Source organism: Lucilia sericata, unplaced genomic scaffold, assembly GCF_015586225.1.
Source record: "Lucilia sericata isolate MDLA Ls3-8-SP2 unplaced genomic scaffold, ASM1558622v1 Contig001119F_arrow, whole genome shotgun sequence".
Taxonomy (NCBI): Eukaryota; Metazoa; Arthropoda; class Insecta; order Diptera; family Calliphoridae; genus Lucilia; species Lucilia sericata.
The window spans coordinates 1-17,787 of record NW_023995091.1 but is presented as its reverse complement, the minus strand read 5'-3'; the positions used below and the strand labels follow the sequence as shown (position 1 = coordinate 17,787).

The window sequence follows — 17,787 nt, the reverse complement described above, 5'->3', positions numbered from 1 at the left end:
TCCATTTGACATTTAAAAAATTCGAAAATCAGATGTTGTCTAGCTTTGTGAAACTTGTACGTGAAGATATAAACTACAGTTTAAAAAAATTTTGTGCTCGTGAGGCTCTGTTACCCTGTGTCCCGATGTTATACAACCTTCCGAAATTATATTTAAACTAGCATAAGTACAGACGAACATAGCTCACTGGACTTCGCAATCAATAAGATTATTTTATGGGGTAGCAAAATGATTTTGTTACAAACGGAATGAAAGACTTATAGGTTCATTGTAGATACACTTTATAATGAAAAGGTCATCAGCCCTTTATAGTGTACTACAAATAGATAATAGCTCCATTATCAAAACTCTAAGATTTCAAGGGCTAATTATTATTATTAGTTCAAAGTTTGCTAAACACTAGAATAATAAGATATTTTTAATTATTTATTAATTACTGATAAATGATTTTTCAAATTTTAAAAATGTTTATACTTTTTATTTTAGATGAGCTTAATCATCCACATTTTGAGGTAGCACACACTTCAGTCGTTCCCTATTACGTTTACATAAACTTGTTGGGTTTCTTTTGATGCTTAAAATACTTTGAACATTACAGTAGCATTTAGTTTTTTATCAGCCTCCAACAAGATTAGAGCTACATGTTTGTGTTAATCTCTTATTTCAAGTTTCTTGGCTTTTGTTAAAGAATATTGTTTGAATATGAATTTAGATTTAGATAGAGAATATTCCCCAACATTACATACTAAACGATTTCAAAATTTCGCTAAACCAGATGAAGAAGTTATAAATAATTTTATAAATGTATCGGAAAAGGGTAATATATTTGTAAATGATAATGAAAAGTGATAACTATTTATAGAGACAAACATATGTTTGCCAAATTAAAAAGTGAAATAAAATTTGTAAACTGTTTTAGTTGTGATGATATACACTTTATGTGAATGAAAATAATTCATGATCTACTAAAAAAAACTAAAAACTACTACAAAATAGTTTTTCATTTTCCGAATTTTCGCGGCTTTTTATTTACATTAATTGATATTAAATAAAAACGTGAAATAATTTTGAGACCAAAGGCCAAAGAGTTTATCAGTGAAAGTCTAGTTTTTTTAACATAATGCTAGAGCTTTGAAACTTTGTGTGACAGATGGTTAAATTAATTCATTTTGATTTGTTTACAAAAAGATTTAGCAAATACTTAAAAAGCAACTGCTTTAGAAAATCTATCTATCTATCTATCTATCTATCTATCTATCTATCTATCTATCTATCTATCTATCTATCTATCTATCTATCTATCTATCTATCTATCTATCTATCTATCTATCTATCTATCTATCTATCTATCTATCTATCTATCTATCTATCTATCTATCTATCTATCTATCTATCTATCTATCTATCTATCTATCTATCTATCTATCTATCTATCTATCTATCTATCTATCTATCTATCTATCTATCTATCTATCTATCTATCTATCTATCTATCTATCTATCTATCTATCTATCTATCTATCTATCTATCTATCTATCTATCTATCTATCTATCTATCTATCTATCTATTTATCTATCTACCTACCTACCTACCTATCTATCTATCTATCTATCTATCTATCTATCTATCTCTCTATCTATCTATCTATCTATCTATCTATCTATCTATCTATCTATCTATCTATCTATCTATCTATCTATCTATCTATCTATCTATCTATCTATCTATCTATCTATCTATCTATCTATCTATCTATCTATCTATCTATCTATCTATCTATCTATCTATCTATCTATCTATCTATCTATCTATCTATCTATCTATTTATCTATCTATCTATCTACCTACCTATCTACTATCTATCTATCTATCTATCTATCTATCTATCTATCTATCTATCTATCTATCTATCTACTATCTATCTATCTATCTATCTATCTATCTATCTATCTATCTATCTATCTATCTATCTATCTATCTATCTATCTATCTATCTATCTATCTATCTATCTATCTATCTATCTATCTATCTATCTACTTCTATCTATCTATCTATCTATCTATCTATCTATCTATCTATCTATCTATCTATCTATCTATCTATCTATCTATCTATCTATCTATCTATCTATCTATCTATCTATCTATCTATCTATCTATCTATCTATCTATCTATCTATCTATCTATCTATCTATCTATCTATCTATCTATCTATCTATCTATCTATCTATCTATCTATCTATCTATCTATCTATCTATCTATCTATCTATCTATCTATCTATCTATCTATCTATCTATCTATCTATCTATCTATCTATCTATCTATCTATCTATCTATCTATCTATCTATCTATCTATCTATCTATCTATCTATCTATCTATCTATCTATCTATCTACTATCTATCTATCTATCTATCTATCTATCTATCTATCTATCTATCTATCTATCTATCTATCTATCTATCTATATCTATCTATCTATCTATCTATCTATCTATCTATCTATCTATCTATCTATCTATCTATCTATCTATCTATCTATCTATCTATCTATCTATCTATCTATCTATCTATCTATCTATCTATCTATCTATCTATCTATCTATCTATCTATCTATCTATCTATCTATCTATCTATCTATCTATCTATCTATCTATCTATCTATCTATCTATCTATCTATCTATCTATCTATCTATCTATCTATCTATCTATCTATCTATCTATCTATCTATCTATCTATCTATCTATCTATCTATCTATCTATCTATCTATCTATCTATCTATCTATCTATCTATCTATCTATCTATCTATCTATCTATCTATCTATCTAGCTAGCGCGAGCGAGCGAGAGAGCGAGCGAGCGACGAGCGAGCGAGCGAGCGACGAGCGACTATCTATCTCTATATATCTATCTATCATCTATCTATCTATCTATCTATCTATATATCTATCTATCTATCTATCTATCTATCTATCTATCTATCTACCTATCTTTAATTTTCATTTAACATAAACATAAAATTCTCTCTATAAATTCCTCTTAAACAGCCACCTTATTAGCCCGGCAACAATATAAAACTCGTTTGGATGTACGTTATGGAGGAGACAACGACAATCAGTTATTGGATATTTACTTCAAAGGCCAGGAAGAAGGTGAATTTAACTATTTCCACTTTAACTTTTCAAATATGTATATATTTTTCCTTTCAAACAGGCACTCCCATATTTGTTTATATTCATGGAGGCTATTGGCAACTATTGGATAAATCTACTTCCGGTCCTCTGGTTTTCCCAATGATTGAGCACAATTACCGCATCATCTTAGTGGACTATAACCTATGTCCCCAAGTTACACTTGAACAAATTACCCAACAAATTTGTAATTTTTACAAATGGTTGCAAAAGTATGCCGTCGAAACTAAAGCACCTAAGATATGCATAAGTGGCCATTCTGCTGGTGCCCATTTGTCATTACAAATGTTTCGTGAGGAGTTTTTACAGCCTTTAAAACGTTTAAATCTTATAGAACAAATATTTTTAATAAGTGGAGTTTATGATTTGCGAGAGCTTTGGTGTTTGAAAAGTGTTAATCCTAATGATATATTAAATGTAAATGCTGACAAGGCTAAGGAATTGTCACCTTTCTGTTGGTTGTTCAATATGGATTTATTAGCGGAATATCAAAAGCAAGGTCTGCGCATTCACATTCTTGTGGGGGAAAATGATAGTGATCGCTTTAAGCAACAAGCTCAAGAATATTATAACAAGTTAAGGGCATTAAAACTGCATACAGAGTATAAGGAATTTAAGGCATATGATCATTTTGATATAATAGAGGAATGTGTTAATCCTAAATCATCTATAAGTAGTTATATACGAGAAAGTTTGCAAGGTATTTAAAGGAGTAGGTATTTTAGTTGGATTTATGTACAAAATTTTAACAAATGTTTGTTAAAATAAATATTGCACTGTCACATTTTTTTCTTCTTTTTTAATAAAAATGTAAATAAAATTTTAGATTTCTCAGTAAGTTAAAAGCTGACATCACTTACCTAAAGATATCACAATTTTTGAAGAATTGTTGCACAAATTACATTATTAACTCAAAAATCTATATGCTTGTACTGTTTTTAACACACGATCGAATGAAAATTGCTTCCACGTAGTCTAAGGTTGGCTTATGACCATATCTTTTAAAGATCGTTATTTTTTGTTATCACCGGTTTAATAATATATAAATTGTTTACAATTTTGGAAATGCCAATTAAAGCGCTTCTAAATGCTACATAAATCTTCTTAAAACGTTAATTATTAAATTAAATATTTGCAATTTATTATCAGGTTTGAGCAATTCACTTCCACAATTTTCCTTTATTTTAATGTAAACATTGTTTTTTTCCCGCTAACGGTAAATCATTAAGCAACTCTGTTATTGATACTTAATGTAAACTATAAAATAACATGTCTGTGTTTTTCTGTTAATACCCTGACATTTGATGTTAAACACTGAACATACCCCTTTACACATTGTTGACATTTTAACACGTCATATATTATCGATAGAAAAATAATAAAGAACTTTTAACAAAAGTTATAAAAATTTAATACAAAATAAGGTTTGTTTTGTAAAATGTTTAACAAATCACAACAAATATTAATTACTCTTGATTTTAGCTTATAAATCAACACATTCAACATGAGTAAAATCCCCCAAGAAGAAGATACCAACTCTACCTTGTTCTATGCCCGCAATGAGTATTACATTGGTAATTTTATGGGTTCCGTCAATTTTGTTTTACCCGAACAGGGCACGGCCGGAGCAGAATTATTGTCTTACATGTATTTGTCCTATTTGGCCATAGATTCTGGTAGATTGATAGCCAGTGATATTAAGGAAAACAATAACACTCCCTTATTGGCTTTGCGCTATATCAATGAGGCATTTGAACAGCCTGAGAAAATTGAGGAAATATTAGAGAAACTTACTGATAAGGTAGCAATCGAGGAGGATGAAACCAATATCTGGCATATAGCCACCGCCATAGTCTACTGCTATGATCAACAATTTGAAAATGCTTTAAAAATTTTGCACGGTTCTACTAATTTGGAATCCATGGCTTTGTCGGTGCAATGTTTATTGCGCTTAAATCGTGTTGACTTGGCTAAACAGTTGGTGGGCAAAATGCAAGAAATCTCGGATGACCATACATTGACACAGTTGGCTCAAGCTTGGGTGGCTTTATCTTTGGGCACTGAACAAATGCAGGATGCTTTCCATATTTATCAAGAATTTTGTGAGAAATATAAGCCCACCCCCTTGCTATTGAATGGCCAGGCTGTGGTCCACTTGGGTTTGGAAAGATATGAAGAGGCTGAAGCTGTTTTGAGGGAAGCATTAACTAAAAAACACAATGATTATGACACTTTGATCAACATGATGGTTTTGTCGCATTTAACTGGAAAATCTCAAGAGACCATTCAACGTTACTGGGAGCAATTGAGACAATTTTATCCTAAAAGTGTATTTGTTAAGGATTTTGATAAGAAGTCGTCGGAATTCGATAATCTATGCTTGCAGTATTCTTTAGAGGGAACCGCCTAAATTAGCTTTAAATTTAAACCCGTATCTAACATATAATTCCATAACTACTTTATTATTTCAATATGTAAAATAAACTACAAAGTAAATCAAGTATTTTTTTTATTATGAAAAAGAGTACTCTAAATCCCGATTTGAAAGCAAAAATTCCAAATTTTGAATAATTTCCATTCGTTTCAAAATGCTTAATAACTCTTGAAGCCTTATTGTAAGATATGATATAGAACAAGTAAATGCTAATAGCTAAAATGGAAAAATAATAGAAATTAGTAAAAATCTATGAAATTTAATAGAAAAATCTAAACTTACTTTTGCTTAAACCCGTATTTTTTCCGTTCATAGAACAGATCTGTTTTAGAACTGCCCAGATTAACAATTTTCGGACAGCCGTCACGCTAAAAATTATAAAAATGTTTATTTTTAATTTTTCCTAATATTCAACAACTTACATCTTTTTCCTGTGTGGTACACTCTTTGCAATAATAAGCATCAGAAACACCGGGTCCACCACAGATCACACATCGTCCCTGATAAGAACCATAATTGCATTCGTCACAGATACGCACCAAAGTACAGGGTCTTACATACGAATCACATATCACACACTTGCCATCACATTTCTCACACAAGCGGCCAATGGCTGGAGAATAAAATTTATTTTTTTTGCAAATTTTCCTTTAGAAATATGTTACAACTTACCTACTCCCGGTTGTTTACGACAGAAAATCAAATCTGGATGATGTTTAGCCATTTTGTGTTAATATTTCTTTAATATATTTAATAAAAATACAAAAATTTGCAATTTTGTCCCGGAAATTAGTAAAAATAGCTTTGTTTACGTTTATATGCTGCTTCTTTAACCATAGAGATTCATTTCGCATTGATAACAGAAGAAAACAGAGATGTTCAACATAACATTTCTCTGTTTAATAAAAAATAACCAAAAATATTAACTTATTCGAAGATTTATAGAATTTTTCATATTTATTTTTTGAATTAATTTATTACGTTTACATTCTATTTGCATTTGAACATTTTAACTGCATTTATTTGTTTTAATGCAATTGATAGCCGGCCTTTTTAAAAACAGAGCTGTTTAGCGTCAAATAACAGAGTTGTTTTCCTTTATCTACACGTGTTTTTGACATTTCTCTTTTTATTTGTTTACAAATGTGAATTTGTATTAATTTAAACCGATTTTTATATATATTTTTACAATTTCATAAAAAATAACATTAAAATCCACAATGACAACATTAGCTGAACAACCGAAAATAAAATTAGGTGACTATATAGTCATACAACGACAAAAATATACCAAATTGCAAAAATTTGGTAATTTAGATGCCACCGCTATGTTGGGCAAGGATCAGCTAGAGCTGAAGGCATTACTCGATCAACCTTATGGTGCCACCTTTAAAATGTGCCCCAAAGAAGATTTGGGCAAGTCTCATCGGGGACGTCAAAAGTTAAACTCTTTGGAATTGTGCAATGAATTGGAAATGCGTAATATAAGAGAAGTATTGGGCATTTCATCGAGTGGTGAAGACAATCGTAATATAATAGACGATGGCGATTCGCAGGCTCTAAAGCCAGAAGATATTGACAAATTAAGAGATGAATGCAATGAAAGTACCAAGATTATAGAGAAAATTGTTGAAAATTCAAAGACATTTCACAATAAAACTGCTTATTCACAGGAAAAGTATTTGAAGAAAAAGGAAAAGAAATATTTTGAATATATACAAATTAGACAACCTACTATACGTTTAATAACGGAGATATACTATCGTCAAGATGCCGAAAAAGTAATGGGCCTAAGAGTTGATACTTTGTCGCAGTTAATCTCGTATTCGGGTATTTCGGCTTTTGGTAATTATTTGTTATATGAAAGTGGTTCAAATGGTCTATTGCCAGCTGCTTTTTTGAATTCTATGGGTGCGAATACCGAAGCCCAATTGGTTCACATGCATCCGGGTAATGTGCCACAAAAACAGGCTATATTGGCTTTAAATTTACCCGAAGAACAACTGCAAAGATGTATTTCTGTGAATATTTATTCGGTTTTAAGAGAATTTTATCAAGGTGATGAAACGACAGCGGAGGTGGAAGAGCCTAGTTCCAAAAAGCAAAAATTGAATGAAGAGGATAAAGGTAGTATAAGATTAAACACTTTAATAGGGATTCCTAATCTCTAATATGTTTTTGTTTAGATTCTTTGGAAACTTCAGCTGATTCCTCTAAATCTGAAGAAGCCGTTAAAACCAGCCGCTGCCTTACAAAAATGGCAATTGGAAAATAAACGTGCCGCGGCACTAATGCAACAGAAATTTGATTCTTTAGTTATTGCGGCCAAAGAACATCCCGCCAATTTGGTTAAGGAACTATTGTCTTTCGTTAAACCCTCCAGACCTGTTGTGGTTTTTAGTCTGTGTAAAGAGGTTTTAATGGAATTGTATGTCGATTTAAAATCCAGCTCTAAAGTTACTAATTTGCACTTGACTTCGAATTGGTTGCGTCAGTATCAAATTTTACCCAATCGCACACATCCTGAGGTAAATATGCAGGCAAATAGTGGTTATTTATTGACGGGTATGACTTTAGGTTAAGGTGAAATAATAAAACGGAAAATATACAATTTATTAAAAAAGATTTTAAAGAAATTCTATAAAAATACTGTAAGAATACTTGGGTAAGTTTAAAATATTGTATTCGTTACAGAAATCAGAAAATAATCAAGAAAATCGCTCAACTTCCTTCAATTTATACCAATGACCACATTCACAACGTTTTGGACAATCTTTTTCCAGCCACATATAATTCACAAAACGATTGTCTTTACCTATAATGTAAAGAAAAACGCAACATCTAAATCTGTAAATGGAATTTATTTATAGTTCCCACTTACATATACAACCCACTATACGCCCACTAAAGGCCGAAGGTATTAAGGTGGGATTTTCCTTAGTACCACTGCCTCTTTTTAATACCTTCATATGATAAGGATCACAATTACCCTCCATATAGGCTTCTATTTCCTTTTTCTGCAGGCCAGTGCATAATTGCAAAGGATCGGACATTTCTGAAAAAGAAAACATTTAGAAAAGTGGAAAGCTTTTAAAGATCTGTCTTACCTTGCTTTAGCTTAAGAGTTTGGGTAAAAAATCTTTGTTGTAAAAATGATCTATTAAGAAATCGGCGTAACATAAAGGACATGATTTGAAATTTTATGAAAAATCAACTTAAAAAAAGAAAATTATGGAATATTTTTGTTATTTTTTTTTAAAAATTGTTGGAAAAATCATAGAAAATTTGATTTTCAAGAAAATGAAATAAATACACTGAGAAAAAGGAGCACAAATGATGATGAAGGAGATCTACATAAATAGAACTGATATAGAACTAAACGGATACTGAAACAGACCTAAACTGGAACTATGTAGATCTGAACTTGAAATGAACCAGGATTAAACTTGAAATGGATGAGTAATGAACAAGTACTAAACTGCAATTAAACTTGCACAGAACTAGAACTGAATGGGAACTAAACTAGAGTTGAACTGGAACTGATCTAGAATTAGAACTAAAGAATAACTGTACTGCAATTAGAACTGAACAAAACTACAACTGAATAGAAAAAAACGGAAGTAGAAAAGACTAGACAAGAACTTCTCGTTTATACACTAGACAAAGTTCTTCGAAAAAAGTCCTCTAAACAGTCTGTTTATTCCATTTGCTTCGCTATATAACTAACCATATACTCTATAAAGAAACCCTTTCCCAAAATTTAACTTATTTCGTTTTTGTTTCTGTAATAGTTTTGTTATTTATTTCACTATTTAAATTAGTTATGCTAATTAGCAAATTATAATTTAAACTTATTTAATAAAACACACTTGTTTTTGTTGCTGTTTTAATACTACAACATTTAAGATTCCTTTCGTTTTCATTCTGCTAAAAGAAGACTAAAATTCAAGTGTTGTTCAATGGATTTTCTTTAATGGTAGTGTTTTCATTTAACATATTTCTTTTATTATTGGTTTTGGGCTTAAACATAACAAGCGTGTTGGTTTATTTTTTCATAGAATTTAAGTTTAGTGTTTGGTATTTTATCATTTAAAATTATGGCACTTGCAAAGCCATTTATATAATAATTGATAGATTTTTCCACAACAAGTTAAAGAAAAAAGTAACCTATGTTTTTAACTTAAGTGATGGATGGTATGACTTAAGTAATTTCTTTTCTTTGATTTTTTCCGAGAAAATAATTTATGCACTTTATACTTTTAGGTTTTTTTTGGTTTATGTTTATTGTTTAAGGTTACTTTTAACTTAAATTTCTTTAAATTTATGTTAAGTTTTGAAAACAGAACGACATTTTTTAAGTTTATTTGTAAATGGTGTGTACAGGAGGTGTTTAACTAAATTTAAACGGCAGCCTTTTCAACCAATTTGAACCAGTGGCCGCACTCACAACGTTTGGCGGTACCCTTTTGTAGCCACATCCATTGTACGTAGGTTTGATCTTCTTCGCCTGAAAGTTACAAGTTATATATATAAAAATTTGTTATATAGAATCTCAAAAAGTATAAGAACTTACAGATGCAACCCACAATACGGGCATCGAAAGCAGAGGGTATCAGGTTGGGGTTTTCCTTGGTACCAGCACCACGCTTGAACACTTTCATGTCGAAGGGATTATCATTGCCGGCAGCTTTGGCCAACAATTCACGCTTCTCAATACCGGTAGCGTGTTCCATGGGGTCGTTCATCACTAAAAATAGAAAGTAGGAAATAAATTTAATATCAAAAGTTCATCTTCAGGTCCACCCATCTAGTTCAGTTCTATTTGAGTTGTTCTAAAATTCTACTTCAGTTTTTGCTCAGTTATATGTACATACTTTTATTCTAGTTCAGTTCAAGGTTAGTTCTAGTTCAAATATAGTTCAGTTCTAGTTTAGTTCAGTTTAAGTTCAGTTCTAGTTCAGTTCTAGTTCAGTTCTAGTTCAGTTCTAGTTCAATTGTAGTTCAGTTCTATTTCAGTTCTATTACAGTTCTAGTTCAGTTTTAGTTCAGTTCTAGTTCAGTTCTAGTACAGTTCTAGTTCAGTTCTAGTTCAGTTCTAGTTCAGTTCTAGTTCAGTTCTAGTTCAGTTCTAGTTCAGTTCTAGTTCAGTTCTAGTTCAGTTCTAGTTCAGTTCTAGTTCATTTTAGTTCATTTTTAGTTCAGCTCTAGTTCAGTTCTAGTTCAGTTCTAGTTCAGTTCTAGTTCAGTTCTAGTTCAGTTCTAGTTCAGTTCTAGTTCAGTTCTAGTTCAGTTCTAGTTCAGTTCTAGTTCATTTCTAGTTCATTTTTAGTTCAGTTCTAGTTCTGTTCTAGTTCTGTTCTAGTTCTGTTCTAGTTCTGTTCTAGTTCTGTTCTAGTTCTGTTCTAGTTCTGTTCTAGTTCTGTTCTAGTTCTGTTCTAGTACAGTTCTAGTTCATTTCAAGTTCATTGTTAGTTCAGCTCTAGTTCAGTTCTACTTCAGTTCTAGATCAGTTCTAGTTCAGTTCTAGTTCATTTCTAGTTCATTTTTAGTTCAGTTCAACTTTAGATCTAGTTTAGTTTTTGGTTCAGTTCTAGTTCGACTCTAGTTCAGTTTTAGTTCAGTTCTAGTTCAGTTCAACTTTAGATCTAGTTTAGTTCAAGGTCAATTTTAGGTTCAGTTCTAGTTCAGCTCTATTTCAGTTCTAGTACAGTTCTAGGTCAGTTCTAGTACTTTTTTACAAAAAGTACCAAGTACTTTAAGAAAATTCACTATTTGTAGCAACTAGAAGAATTGCCGATATATACATAATGTATAGTCAATAGGGCAGCTGGAAAACAAGTAAATAGGACAGGCGGTGGGGTAGAAAAGACTGCTGACAGTCGTTTAGTTAACAGACTTTATGGAAATTTAAACAATAGATCAATAATTTTGACTTATTTGTAACAAAATATCAGTATAATAAAAGAAGAAAGGGCAATATATAATTAAAACATTAGAGAACATCATTTCCGTTGATTCCTAGAAAAACTTCTATCTATAACCAAATCCGAAGGAAAAGTAGTTATACCTATTTTGCAGTTGATTTAAAAAAGGAAGTTTTGTTTTTATCTGTCTCGATGTCATAACAATACTTCTCTACTTTAAGTTATTTTTTACATAAATAACTATTAAGTAGATTTATAATTTTAATATTTTAAAAATAATTGATAACATTTTTTGGCTGGGCCAAAGATCAAGTTTTCATTTTATTGTACTAACAAATATTAAATAACTATTAAACAATTGAATTAATAAGTTCCCATGACAAATGTTAACAAAAAACTTTGGAAACTAACTACTATTGCGCAGTTAGTTTTGATCCAAAACTATTTTCATTCATTACAAAAACTTCCCCAATTACCAAATTGTTTTTACTTATTTATTGAAAAACCTAAGGTGCTAAATGACATTAACCCCTAGAACAAAAAAAGATGTAATTCATCATATGAGAGGGGCAAGGTGTCTACAAGCAAGTGCCCCAAGACTAGTATAGGCGATAAAACATAAGAATAAAAGAATCGAAAAAAACCAAAATGACACCAAAGGTTACATAAACATTAAAGACAACTGCAAATTGCAGGCGAAAGTTAAATTAAAACTTTTGGCAATTAAGCAAAAAATTTAAAAAAATTCTTAATAAAATTAGAAATTAAACAAAAGTATTGCAAAACACAAATATCTAATAAGAATTATTTAAACAAAAATATTTCTTTATTATCTTTTTCTCTTTTCTGCTTCTAGTATTGTCTGTCCGTCTTTGCTTTTTCACAAAGTGTTACATAAAACCAATCAGATTTCATACAAGACAAGAAAAATTATTGAACTTTTCATTTATGTTAAAAGAAAAAACATAAATTTTCTTTGATTTTCCTTTTTAGCCATATTTTCATGAATTATGTAACATTTTCCTGCTAACACTTTGTCAAGAAATGTCAAATGTTGTATGTAGTAGAGCCTCGTTTTTTTTCTTTCTTGAGGTGGAGTATGATGAAAAATTAACCTGAATTTTTCTGGATTAAAAGTAGAAATTTTTGGAACTTACTTTTGCAGAAGCGAACTGGAGTGTATGTGACATTTTGACGTGCAGCGGCACGGAAAGCCATGCGTCCACAAATTGAAGCCATTTTTTGATAATTTATGTAGTGGGTTTTTTCAAAATTTTTTTAATAAAACTAAAATTTCGTAATTTCCACACACGGCGGCGATGAAAAAATCACTCGTTCGTTTGACGGGCAGCGAAGTAACGGGACAGGGTTGTTTATCAAGAGTAGTGTTAATGACATATGGCAAAACAGTGTTGTTTTTTTAAACATAGTACGAAAATTGCAGCACTATATAAGCCGCTATAAAAGCAAATCTGTGTTATTGCTATTGACAAATAAAAACAGCCAAGTCAACAACCTTGTGGGTTAAATTTGTAAATAAATTTAGCATTGCCAACACAAAAGCAAAGAAATCATTGCCAGCTTAAATTAATTTTAAAAGAACGCGGTTGCCTAGCAATTGTAACTAAAAACAAATGCTTTTTATTAAAAATACACCAAATAACTAGTCACTGTCTTAAAACTTATATTCTGCAGCCGATTAACAATAATTATTAAAACAAATACAATAAAACAGGTTTATAAATAAACAGAAAAACATGTCTTCAAAACCTATTATATGTTTTGATTGCTCCAAAAATGAACGTTTCCAAATTGCGGATAATTACAAAATGTTACATCGTAAATTGAAATCCTTATGGAATATCGAACAGTAAGTATGTTCAATTGTTTAACTAACTTTATAACTAAACTATTGAATTCTTATCTTTCTTAGAAATGATCATGATTTAAATTTCGATGAATTAGCAAAAGTGAAAATTTTTGTTTTGGCTGGTCCTCAGGATCATTTTACCGAAGATGAGTTTCAAGTCTTGAAGAACTTTATAGAAAATGGTGGCTCTTTGCTAGTAGTGTTGGGTGAGGGTGGTGAGCAGGAGTTTAATACAAATGTCAATTTCTTTTTGGAACAATATGGCATTTACATCAATAGTGGTAAGTCAGTTCGGATCATTTGGAGGGAATTCTAATTCGGGGGCCCTAGTTCAATTTTAGTTCTAATTCAGTTCTAGTTTAGTTCTAGTACAGTTCTGTTCTGTTCTAGTTCTGTTCTAGTTCTGTTTAGTTCTGTTCTAGTTCGTTCTAGTTCTGTTCTAGTTCTGTTCTAGTTCTGTTCTAGTTCTGTTCTAGTTCTGTTCTAGTTTCTGTTCTAGTTCTGTTCTTAGTTCTGTTCTAGTTCTGTTCTAGTCTGTTCTAGTTCTGTTCTAGTTCTTTGGTTGTTCTAGTTCTGTTCTAGTTAGTCTGTTATAGTTCTGTTCTAGTTCGTTCTGTTTCTAGTTCTGTTCTAGTTCTTTATAGTTCTGTTCTAGTTCTAGTTCTGTTCTAGTTCTGTTCTAGTTCTGTTCTAGTTCTGTTCTAGTTCTGTTCTAGTTCTGTGCTAGTTATGTTCTAGTTCTGTTCTAGTTCTGTTCTAGTTCTGTTCTAGTTCTGTTCTAGTTCTGTTCTAGTTTGTTTCTAGTTTCTGTTCTAGTTCTGTTCTAGTTCTGTTTCAGTTGTTCTAGTTCTGTTCTAGTTCTGTTCTAGTTCTGTTCTAGTTCTGTTCTAGTTCTGTTCTAGTTCTGTTCTAGTTCTGTTCTAGTTCTGTTCTAGTTCTGTTCTAGTTCTGTTCTAGTTCTGTTCTAGTTCTGTTCTAGTTCTGTTCTAGTTCTGTTCTAGTTCTGTTCTAGTTCTGTTCTAGTTCTGTTCTAGTTCTGTTCTAGTTCTGTTCTAGTTCAGTTCTAGTTCTGTTCTAGTTCTGTTCTAGTTCAGTTCTAGTTCTGTTCTAGTTCTGTTCTAGTTCTGTTCTAGTTCTGTTCTAGTTCTGTTCTAGTTCTGTTCTAGTTCTGTTCTAGTTCTGTTCTAGTTCTGTTCTAGTTCTGTTCTAGTTCTGTTCTAGTTCTGTTCTAGTTCTGTTCTAGTTCTGTTCTAGTTCTGTTCTAGTTCTGTTCTGTTCTAGTTCTGTTCTAGTTCTGTTCTAGTTCTGTTCTAGTTCTGTTCTAGTTCTAGTTCTGTTCTAGTTCTGTTCTAGTTCTGTTCTAGTTCTGTTCTGTTCTGTTCTAGTTCTGTTCTAGTTCTGTTCTAGTTCTAGTTCGTTCTGTTCTAGTTCTGTTCTAGTTCTGTTCTAGTTCTGTTCTAGTTCTGTTCTAGTTCTGTTCTGTTCTAGTTCTGTTCTAGTTCTGTTCTAGTTCTGTTCTAGTTCTAGTTCTGTTCTAGTTCTGTTCTAGTTCTGTTCTAGTTCTGTTCTAGTTCTGTTCTAGTTCTGTTCTAGTTCTGTTCTAGTTCTGTTCTAGTTCTGTTCTAGTTCTGTTCTGTTCTAGTTCTGTTCTAGTTCTGTTCTAGTTCTGTTCTAGTTCTAGTTCTAGTTCTGTTCTAGTTCTGTTCTAGTTCTGTTCTAGTTCTGTTCTAGTTCTGTTCTAGTTCTGTTCTAGTTCTGTTCTAGTTCTGTTCTAGTTCTGTTCTAGTTCTGTTCTAGTTCTGTTCTAGTTCTGTTCTAGTTCTGTTCTAGTTCTGTTCTGTTCTAGTTCTGTTCTAGTTCAGTTCTGTTCTAGTTCTGTTCTAGTTCAGTTCTGTTCTAGTTCTGTTCTAGTTCTGTTCTTGTTCTGTTCTAGTTCTGTTCTAGTTCTGTTCTAGTTCTGTTCTAGTTCTGTTCTAGTTCTGTTCTAGTTCTGTTCTAGTTCTGTTCTAGTTTTGTTCTAGTTCTGTTCTAGTTCTGTTCTAGTTCTGTTCTAGTTCTGTTCTAGTTCTGTTCTAGTTCTGTTCTAGTTCTGTTCTAGTTCTGTTCTAGTTCTGTTCTAGTTCTATTCTAGTTCTGTTCTAGTTCAGTTTTTGCTTCGTTCTTTAATTTTCTTTTCAATTAATTCCTTTAACTCTTCCAGACACCGTCATTCGTCCCCATTACTATAAGAATATGCATCCCAAAGAATGTTGCATTGGTGGTGGTGTGGTATGTGAATCCATGTGGCGTTACCTGCTAAAACAGCATGTTGAAATGGTGGATTATGATTTTAGTGATGAAAAATATAAATTACATTTTCAATATCCCTATGGAGCCACATTAAATGTTTCGGATCCTGCCAATGTTTTAATGACTACTGGCCCGGTGGTCTATCCCTTCAATCGTCCTTTAATGGGTTATTATTGTAATGAGAAACAAGGTAAAATATTGGCTTTAGGATCGGGTTATATGTTTCATGATAAATATTTGACCAGCGATAAGACCAATGATGCCATATTGGAATATATAGTGAAATTATTGGGTAGTAATGAGTTGAAATTTAATCATTTGGATTTTAATGATGTGGAGGTAAGAGTCTTCAATTTGAATAGTTTTTTATTTATTTTATTACTACTGGTTTCTTTTTGTAGTTGAACGATAATAAAACCTTTACCGATATTGGTTTTATAGCCGATTTACCCAAGGCTTGCCTAATTGATTCTATAGGTTCCGAAATTCCAGCCGATTTTAAGCAAATGTTTGATATGACTCTGTATGGTTTAAGTAATCGTTTGCTAAAGGATGTTATCAGTGCTTATCAGCAGTTAAATGTTAAATATGAACCTTTAAAGATTATTAAGCCACAATTTGAGATACCTTTGCCTCCATTGCAATTAGCGGTAAGAGTTAAAAGGAATTTTGAAATTTCAATTTTGACTCATTATTTTCATTTGTAGACCTTTCCGCCGGTTTTTAGTGAACCTGCTGCTCCTCCTTTGGAACTATATGATCTAGATGAGGTCTTTAGTCCTCCTCGCTCCCAGTTGGCCAATATGACGGGCCAATGTTTGCAATCTTTGCAGGCTAAGGATCCATATAAGCCGCCCAATTTGAAAGAGTTGGAGAACTATATAAAGGAATGTGGTCGCATTACGGCCATTATCAATGATCAACATGATATGCCAGCCAGAGAAATTTTGAATATTGTCGCTCAACAAATCATTAGCTATCGGCCCTACGAATAATTTTAGCACCAACAGATTTATAAACTGAAAATTATAAGCCTTAAACTCAGTTCAATCCAAACATTAATCCTTAATCTAAAAACTATACCTTAACATTTGTACATATTTTTACAAATATAATAAAATTATTATAAAATAATAAAAAAGTTTAAAATTTCCTTTAACAAAGAACCTAATTTTTCTAATTTGCTGTGCTGGGCACATTCTTTTAAGTCGTCAGTTTGGTGCCGAAAAAAAACTATAAATATTGCAGATTTTATTTTTTTGCACATTAAACAAAAGTAATATTGCAATTAAATTTTGTAAATCAATATGGTGTTATGTTAACATGTTGTGGCATCAAATTTTATGTGTTTGGAAATTTCAATTAATAAACAATTTCAATTAAATGAATCATAAAATATAAAACAATATCCTAAAAAGCAAACAAGAAAGTATTAAAAAAACATTTCATTATTTAATAAATTCTTAGTGAAGTTCTAGATCAGTTCTAGTTTAGTTCTTGTCCAGTTCTAGTTGAGTTCTAGTTCAGTTCTAGTTCAGTTCTAGTTCAGTTCTAGTTCAGTTCTAGTTCAGTTCTAGTTCAGTTCTAGTTCAGTTCTAGTTCAGTTCTAGTTCAGTTCTAGTTCAGTTCTAGTTCAGTTCTAGTTCAGTTCTAGTTCAGTTCTAGTTCAGTTCTAGTTCAGTTCTAGTTCAGTTCTAGTTCAGTTCTAGTTCAGTTCTAGTTCAGTTCTAGTTCAGTTCTAGTTCAGTTCTAGTTCAGTTCTAGTTCAGTTCTAGTTCAGTTCTAGTTCAGTTCTAGTTCAGTTCTAGTTCAGTTCTAGTTCAGTTCTAGTTCAGTTCTAGTTCAGTTCTAGTTCAGTTCTAGTTCAGTTCTAGTTCAGTTCTAGTTCAGTTCTAGTTCAGTTCTAGTTCAGTTCTAGTTCAGTTCTAGTTCAGTTCTAGTTCAGTTCTAGTTCAGTTCTAGTTCAGTTCTAGTTCAGTTCTAGTTCAGTTCTAGTTCAGTTCTAGTTCAGTTCTAGTTCAGTTCTAGTTCAGTTCTAGTTCAGTTCTAGTTCAGTTCTAGTTCAGTTCT

General features: G+C 31.3%; 7 protein-coding genes across 7 annotated transcripts; 4 read left to right on the top strand and 3 right to left on the bottom strand.

Moving 5' to 3' along the window:
* The first annotated feature begins 622 nt into the window (after positions 1 to 622).
* LOC119610110 (kynurenine formamidase-like) lies at positions 623 to 3,982 on the top strand. The gene is made up of 3 exons (XM_037965209.1): positions 623 to 817; positions 3,057 to 3,161; positions 3,223 to 3,982. The coding sequence occupies exons 1-3, from the start codon at positions 703 to 705 to the stop codon at positions 3,906 to 3,908; spliced, it is 906 nt and encodes a 301-aa protein (XP_037821137.1). The 5' UTR covers positions 623 to 702; the 3' UTR covers positions 3,909 to 3,982.
* Positions 3,983 to 4,500: 518 nt separating this feature from the next.
* Positions 4,501 to 5,700, top strand: LOC119610106 (coatomer subunit epsilon). The gene is made up of 2 exons (XM_037965204.1): positions 4,501 to 4,624; positions 4,683 to 5,700. The coding sequence occupies exon 2, from the start codon at positions 4,705 to 4,707 to the stop codon at positions 5,608 to 5,610; it is 906 nt and encodes a 301-aa protein (XP_037821132.1). The 5' UTR covers positions 4,501 to 4,624; positions 4,683 to 4,704; the 3' UTR covers positions 5,611 to 5,700.
* On the bottom strand, positions 5,637 to 6,541 carry LOC119610108 (PHD finger-like domain-containing protein 5A). Its single transcript, XM_037965207.1, has 4 exons — positions 6,307 to 6,541; positions 6,057 to 6,247; positions 5,917 to 6,002; positions 5,637 to 5,850 (listed from the first exon to the last, which is right to left on the bottom strand). Exons 1-4 carry the CDS (start codon positions 6,356 to 6,358, stop codon positions 5,844 to 5,846), a joined length of 336 nt encoding a protein of 111 aa, XP_037821135.1. The 5' UTR covers positions 6,359 to 6,541; the 3' UTR covers positions 5,637 to 5,843.
* A 171-nt stretch (positions 6,542 to 6,712) lies between these two features.
* Positions 6,713 to 8,259, top strand: LOC119610105 (tRNA (adenine(58)-N(1))-methyltransferase non-catalytic subunit TRM6-like). The gene is given in 3 exon segments (XM_037965203.1): positions 6,713 to 7,761; positions 7,821 to 7,882; positions 7,884 to 8,259. Coding segments are annotated over 3 exon segments (1,302 nt in total). The 5' UTR covers positions 6,713 to 6,854; the 3' UTR covers positions 8,217 to 8,259.
* On the bottom strand, positions 8,200 to 8,909 carry LOC119610107 (cytochrome c oxidase subunit 5B, mitochondrial-like). Its single transcript, XM_037965205.1, has 3 exons — positions 8,742 to 8,909; positions 8,516 to 8,689; positions 8,200 to 8,449 (listed from the first exon to the last, which is right to left on the bottom strand). Exons 1-3 carry the CDS (start codon positions 8,821 to 8,823, stop codon positions 8,343 to 8,345), a joined length of 363 nt encoding a protein of 120 aa, XP_037821133.1. The 5' UTR covers positions 8,824 to 8,909; the 3' UTR covers positions 8,200 to 8,342.
* Positions 8,910 to 9,598: 689 nt separating this feature from the next.
* On the bottom strand, positions 9,599 to 12,969 carry LOC119610112 (cytochrome c oxidase subunit 5B, mitochondrial-like). Its single transcript, XM_037965211.1, has 3 exons — positions 12,716 to 12,969; positions 10,208 to 10,381; positions 9,599 to 10,141 (listed from the first exon to the last, which is right to left on the bottom strand). Exons 1-3 carry the CDS (start codon positions 12,795 to 12,797, stop codon positions 10,035 to 10,037), a joined length of 363 nt encoding a protein of 120 aa, XP_037821139.1. The 5' UTR covers positions 12,798 to 12,969; the 3' UTR covers positions 9,599 to 10,034.
* Positions 12,970 to 13,140: 171 nt separating this feature from the next.
* On the top strand, positions 13,141 to 16,712 carry LOC119610111 (intraflagellar transport protein 52 homolog). The gene is made up of 5 exons (XM_037965210.1): positions 13,141 to 13,428; positions 13,492 to 13,709; positions 15,629 to 16,056; positions 16,119 to 16,367; positions 16,425 to 16,712. Exons 1-5 carry the CDS (start codon positions 13,316 to 13,318, stop codon positions 16,710 to 16,712), a joined length of 1,296 nt encoding a protein of 431 aa, XP_037821138.1. The 5' UTR covers positions 13,141 to 13,315.
* The last annotated feature ends 1,075 nt before the right edge of the window (positions 16,713 to 17,787 follow it).

Bases quoted from the DNA above. Each gene is read 5' to 3' on its own strand.
- LOC119610108 (XM_037965207.1), bottom strand. From the start codon at position 6,358: ATGGCTAAACATCATCCAGATTTGATTTTCTGTCGTAAACAACCGGGA. The intron at 6,248-6,306 runs GTAAGTTGTAAC...TTTATTCTCCAG, and splicing joins TCGTAAACAACCGGGAGTAG to CCATTGGCCGCTTGTGTGAG. The intron at 6,003-6,056 runs GTAAGTTGTTGA...TATAATTTTTAG, and splicing joins GTACCACACAGGAAAAAGAT to CGTGACGGCTGTCCGAAAAT.
- LOC119610106 (XM_037965204.1), top strand. From the start codon at position 4,705: ATGAGTAAAATCCCCCAAGAAGAAGATACCAACTCTACCTTGTTCTAT.
- LOC119610111 (XM_037965210.1), top strand. From the start codon at position 13,316: ATGTCTTCAAAACCTATTATATGTTTTGATTGCTCCAAAAATGAACGT. The intron at 16,057-16,118 runs GTAAGAGTCTTC...TTCTTTTTGTAG, and splicing joins TGGATTTTAATGATGTGGAG to TTGAACGATAATAAAACCTT. The intron at 16,368-16,424 runs GTAAGAGTTAAA...TTTCATTTGTAG, and splicing joins TGCCTCCATTGCAATTAGCG to ACCTTTCCGCCGGTTTTTAG.
- LOC119610112 (XM_037965211.1), bottom strand. From the start codon at position 12,797: ATGGCTTCAATTTGTGGACGCATGGCTTTCCGTGCCGCTGCACGTCAA. The intron at 10,382-12,715 runs GTAAGTTCCAAA...TTCTATTTTTAG, and splicing joins TCCAGTTCGCTTCTGCAAAA to TGATGAACGACCCCATGGAA. The intron at 10,142-10,207 runs GTAAGTTCTTAT...TGTAACTTTCAG, and splicing joins CCGTATTGTGGGTTGCATCT to GCGAAGAAGATCAAACCTAC.
- LOC119610110 (XM_037965209.1), top strand. From the start codon at position 703: ATGAATTTAGATTTAGATAGAGAATATTCCCCAACATTACATACTAAA. The intron at 818-3,056 runs GTAATATATTTG...CCTCTTAAACAG, and splicing joins TATAAATGTATCGGAAAAGG to CCACCTTATTAGCCCGGCAA. The intron at 3,162-3,222 runs GTGAATTTAACT...CCTTTCAAACAG, and splicing joins CTTCAAAGGCCAGGAAGAAG to GCACTCCCATATTTGTTTAT.
- LOC119610107 (XM_037965205.1), bottom strand. From the start codon at position 8,823: ATGTCCTTTATGTTACGCCGATTTCTTAATAGATCATTTTTACAACAA. The intron at 8,690-8,741 runs GTAAGACAGATC...TTTCTTTTTCAG, and splicing joins AACTCTTAAGCTAAAGCAAG to AAATGTCCGATCCTTTGCAA. The intron at 8,450-8,515 runs GTAAGTGGGAAC...TTTACATTATAG, and splicing joins GCGTATAGTGGGTTGTATAT to GTAAAGACAATCGTTTTGTG.